Genomic DNA, 5718 nt, shown 5'->3' with positions numbered 1-5718 from the left:
TTTTTTTTTTTTTTTTTTTTTTTTTTTTTTTTCCCCCCCCCCCCCCCCCCCCGCCCAAAAAAAAAAAAAATTTTGGAAGTGTTCGTTTTCGAAGATATTTGTGTATATTTTGAGTGGAAACGGTCCAACTTACAGCCTGTTTAGGCCCAATTCAAATGTTTAGGGCTCCGAAATTTAGATTAGGATTTTAATTCCGTTTAAATTTTGATTTCATTTTTTATTCTTATTGTTTTCTAGATTTAGTCATTATCTAGGAGTTAGTTATTATCTAGGTTTTATTTAGGGTTTTAAATACGTGTTGTAATTTAAATTTACAGTTAGTTGAGTTTTGACTAATTAAATAAAACTCTTAAAGAAGTTTCTCAAATTGTTCTCTCCATCTTGGTATCATCTTCCAAATCAACAAGTGCAAGTTTTGTGAGGTTTTGCTCTTTCCGATAGACTTCCGCTACGTCAATATTATATGTGTGTATATATTGTTATAAAACAAAAGGGAAGAGAAAAAATAAGAGAAAAAATAAAGAGTTAAAATTCAACTGTATTATTATAAACCAATGTCCTATATTTATAAGGTCCAAAATAAGAGTTACAATTGGAATAAAATAGATCTTCTAAATTAGATAAGATTTATCCATGTATCATGCTAATACTAAATAATCCTCAATAATTATCTCATTATTTTACAACACTCCTACTTTGATGATTATTTGTACAATACCTGTCTCATTAAAATCTTGTTTGATAAAAATTCAATGGAAAAAATATCAAACAAAAGAAAAAGAGTACAGTTATTTTGGAGTACTAAAAATAAATGTTGCCTCATTAAAACCTTGCTTGGAAAACTCAGTGGGACAAAACCTAAGCGAAGGAAAAAGAGTACAGCTACTCTTCCTGATGTTGATCACTAAAAATCTTTGAGTCGACACATTCCAATCTTTTGAACTAATTTCTTGAATGTAGATATTGGTAGTGCTTTTGTGAATAAATCGGCCACATTGTCACTTGAGCGAATTTGTTGGATATCGATATCATCATTCTTTTGAAACTCATGTATATGAAAGAATTTTGGAGAAATATGCTTCATTCTGTCACCTTTGATATAGCCTCCTCTGAGTTGTGCAATACAAGTCGCATTATCTTCATACAAAATTATTGGATTATCCTTTATTGAAGTTAATCCGCATGATACTTGGATATGATGGGTCATGTTTCTTAACCACACACATTCTCGACCCGCTTCATAGACTGAAATAATTTCAGAATGATTTAAGGATGTGGCTATCAATGATTGCTACATAACCTGTTTGTGATTTAGCTTTACGTGAGCCAGATAGATAACCTGCATCTGCATATCCCAACTTTTGAGAATAAAATAATACCAAATCAATGGTACCCTTAAAGTAAAAAAAAATATGTTTAACACCATTCCAATGTCTTTGAGTTGGTGTAAAGCTATATCTTGAAAGAAGATTTAGAGAAAAAGCTATGTCGGGTCGAGTGCAATTTGCAAGATAAGTTAGTGCTCCAATTGTACTAAGATATGGTACTTCAGAATCAAGAACTTTTTCTCCATCTTCAAATGGACGAAATGAATTTTTTTCCACATCAAGTGATCGAACAACCATAGGTGATGCCAATGGATGTGCATTATCCATGTAAAAACGTTTTAAAACTTTTTCTGTATACGTAGATTGATGAACAAATAATCCATCTGCGATCCAAGATAAAATTTAGTTTTTTCCAAATCCTTCATCTCAAATTCATTTTTCGAATAATCAACAGCTTTGTTGAGTTCTTCAAGAATTCCAATTAAATTTAAATCATCAATATAAACTGCCACAATTGCAAATCCACTATTTGTTCTCTTTGTGAAAACACATGGACAGACATCGTCATTTTTATAACCCTCATTCAACAAATATTTTCTGAGACGATTATACCACATGAGTTCAGATTGTTTTAATCCATATAATGATCTTTACAATTTAATTGAGAACATGGTTCTCGACCATGTATCGTTTGTTCCTGACACCTTAAACCCTTCAGGGACTTTCATATATATGTCACTATCAAGTGAACCATACAAATATGCAGTTACTGCATCTATAAGGCACATATTAAGCTTTTGTGATACAGTCAAACTAATTAAAAATCTAAAAGTGATGGTGTCCATTACGGGAGAATATGTTTCTTCATAATCAATTCCTTATCTTTGTGAGAAATCTTGAGCTACTAGTCGGGCATTGTACCTTGTAATTTTATTATTCTCATTCATTTTTCGTACACAAACTCATTTGTATCCAACAAGGATTACATTTTCAAGGGTTCGAACTACAGGTCAAAACACTTTCGTTTCTTCAAAGAATTCAATTCTGATTATATGACTTCTTTCCATTTTGACCAATCATTTCTATTTTAACAGTTTTTAACCGACTGTAGCTCAGGATCCTCATTTTGCATAATATCAAGAGCCACATTAAAGACGAAAATATTGTCTATAACAACATTATTTTGTTCCCATAATTTATGAGATAACAAATAATTTATTGAGATCTCATTATTTTCAAATATTTGTGGTTTTTCATGAACTGTATTTTCAATACCTGATTGATTAATCTTTTCTAATGTGACTTCTTCCGAAATTTTTGGTTGGTTTTTCTCATGTAATTTTCTTTTTCGAGGTACAGAGTCTTTTAAACCAATTGATCGACCACGCTTCTGGCGTATTTAAGATTCATTTGCTACAACAGATTGTCCTACAGGGACATTAATTTTTGTTGAAATATTTTCTGCTGGAATATATGACTTTGTCTCTTTTCTAGTGTCAACAAATACATCAGGTAATTGATTTGCAACTCTTTGCAAATAAATGATTTTTTCAACCTCTTGATTACATTGATTGTTACGGGGATCAAAATGAGATAGAGTTGCTTCATTCCAAATAATTTTACCTTGTTTTTCAGAATATAATTTTTCTCCTTCCAAAGTTGGAAAAATCATTTAATCAAAATAACAATCTGCAAAATGTGCAGTAAATAAGTCACCCGTTAAAGGCTTAAGATACCTAATAATTGATGGTGAATCAAAACCCACATAATTCTCAAGTCTTCATTGGGGATCCATTTTAGTACGTTGTGGGTGTGAAATAAGGACTTGGACAATATAACCAAAGACCCGTAGATAAGAAATATCAGGTTCATAATCAAATGCTAGTTGCAAAGATGAATATTGATAATAGACAGTTGGTCTAATACGAACCAATGATGCAGCATGTAATATGACATGACACTAAACAGAAGCTGAGAGTTTTGTTTTCATAAGTAATGGTCTAACAATAAGTTGTTGACGTTTAATAAACGACTCTGTCAAACTATTTTGTGTATAGACATGCACAACTGAATGTTCAATTACAATCCCGATTGACATACAATAATCATCGAATGCTTGTGATCTAAATTCATCAACATTGTCAAAGCGACTAGTTTTAATTGAGTAATCGAAAAATTGCGCTCGCAATTTTATAATTTGAGCAAGTAGTCTAGCAAATGCTACATTCCAAGTGAAAAGTAGGTAAACATGTGACCATCTAATAGAAAAATCAATTAATATTATAAAATAACGAAATGGTTTACATGGTGGGTGTATTGGCCCATATATATCTGCATGAATTCTTTCCAAAAAAGTTGGAAATTCAATATTGACCTCTATAGTTGAAGGTCTAATGACTAACTTGCCTTGCGAACAATCTACACATGGATAGTCATTAGGTAAAAGAATCTTCTGGTTCTTTGAAGGATGTCCATGTGAATTGTTTATTATTCGACACATCATTATAGCTCCTGAATGTTCAAGTCGATCATACCAAAGAATAAAATTTTTTGGGTCAACGAACTTTTGGTTCGTGACATTATTTGATTCAACTATTTTTATAAATGTATACTACATGCCGGATGGAAGTGTATAAAATTTTTCTTTTATCTACTTTTGATCAGATACGAAAGAGGTTATGCAAAGATATTCAATATTATTTTCTTACATCCTCTCAATATGATATCCATTGTAGTGGATATCTTTAAAATTAAGCAAATTTCTTCTGGATTTGTTAGAATAAAGTGCATCGTCAATATATAATTTTCCAGAGCCTTCAACGATATTCGATGCACCTGATATTGTTTTGACATTATTTTCTTTCAATGTTAAGTCCAATAAATATTTTGTCTTGAAGAATAGTATGTGTAGTTGCACTATCAATCAAGCAGGTGTTTTGACAATCCATCATGAATCTATCAATATAACAAAATAGATATATGTTAAAAAAACTTGAATTTAAATTTAAAATGATAACATAATGAATATTGTGAAATTAATGATACATAATAAATTTCAAAATTTTTGCGAAAAGTAAAAACATATTTCAAACTAAATTTCTAAATTAAAGGGAAATACTAGAAACATAAAAAAAAATAAAAAAATTAATCTGTATTTTTCATCATACCACCCCAAGCAAATGGTCAATATTCTCATTTGGATCAGTAAAAAATTTGGAGACATCCAAATGAGTTACATCAATTGGACTATCATAGTCAACAAAATTTGTCTTCACTTTTTCTTTTTCCTTGATTGATTTTTAATAAAGATTCACAAGGTATTTTGTTGTACGATAGGTAAGTGTCCAATACCCTTTCATTCCACATTTAAAACAACTTTCTCGTGTACCCTTTTAGGTGTGCTACTTTCGTTATTGTTGCCTTGTTGTTGATAACTTTGTTGATTATTTCGTCCATGGTTTACTCCGCGTGCATATCTGCGTCCATATCCAAACCAATGTCCACATCCATGTCTTGATATTGCATTTGTTTCAGGCAATGCAGTACCATTTTCTTCAAACAATGGTACAGAACCAGTTGGACGTAACCTGTGATTTTTCATTAGCAATTCATTATTCTATTCAGCAACAAGCATGCAAGATATAAGTTTTGAGTACTTTTTGAAAACCACGCTCGCGATATTTCTACTGCAGGAGCACATTCGAGGCGTGAAAAGTGGAAAAAGTTTTCTCCAACATGTCTTCACCAGTGATTTTTTCTCCAGACAATGTCAAGTTCGAACATATTATGAACAATTCAGAATTGTACTCACTAACAGTTATGAAGTCTTGCAAACGAAGATGCATCCACTCATAGCGGGCTTTGGAAAGGACTATAGTCATCTGATGATCAAATCTCTCAGTTAATTTTTTCCAAAGAACCCGTGGATCATTTTCAGTGAGATATTAAATTTTCATTCCATCGTGAAGATGATGACAAAGGAAGATGAGTGCTTTTACACTATCTTGCATGAATTATTTGTTTCTTTCTTTTATTGTCTCTTCCAAACCTTTTGAGACAAGATGGATATCAGCATTGATACCCATAATAGATAATTTTTGTCAGATATATCAAGTGCAGCAAACTTGAGTTTCGTGATGTTTGTCATTTCATTAACTACACAATAAAGAAAATACAATTAGTTTTGAACAATGTGATTAAATATCACATAATGATTAATCAAGTAGTCAATAACATAAGTTACGTATTTTCCTTTAGGAATAAACACTAAAATAATATTTTCTTCAAAGCATATGCTACTTCAGGAGTATGTTATATTTTATTATTATTTTCTTCAAGATCAATACGTCAATATTCTTCTGGAATATTGAAAAATTAAAAGAATATTGAA

General features: G+C 31.0%; 1 protein-coding gene across 1 annotated transcript in view; it reads right to left on the bottom strand.

Annotated features, from left to right (window-relative positions):
* The window catches only part of LOC111392939 (TVP38/TMEM64 family membrane protein slr0305-like), a gene marked incomplete at its 3' end in the record, with an annotated part of 17744 nt that extends 12269 nt beyond the window's left edge, over window positions 1–5475 (bottom strand). Inside the window, exons 1-2 of the mRNA XM_023018351.1 lie at window positions 5377–5475; window positions 4749–4944 (exon numbers count right to left, since the gene is read on the bottom strand). Of these exons, the coding sequence (XP_022874119.1) occupies window positions 4749–4944; window positions 5377–5475 (295 nt within the window). The remainder of the gene's footprint in view (window positions 1–4748; window positions 4945–5376) is intronic.
* Window positions 5476–5718: the final 243 nt, after the last annotated feature.

This window comes from Olea europaea, chromosome 4 (genome assembly GCF_002742605.1).
Source record: "Olea europaea var. sylvestris chromosome 4, O_europaea_v1, whole genome shotgun sequence".
Classification (NCBI taxonomy): Eukaryota; Viridiplantae; Streptophyta; class Magnoliopsida; order Lamiales; family Oleaceae; genus Olea; species Olea europaea.
This window is presented reverse-complemented; position numbering and strand designations above follow the sequence as displayed.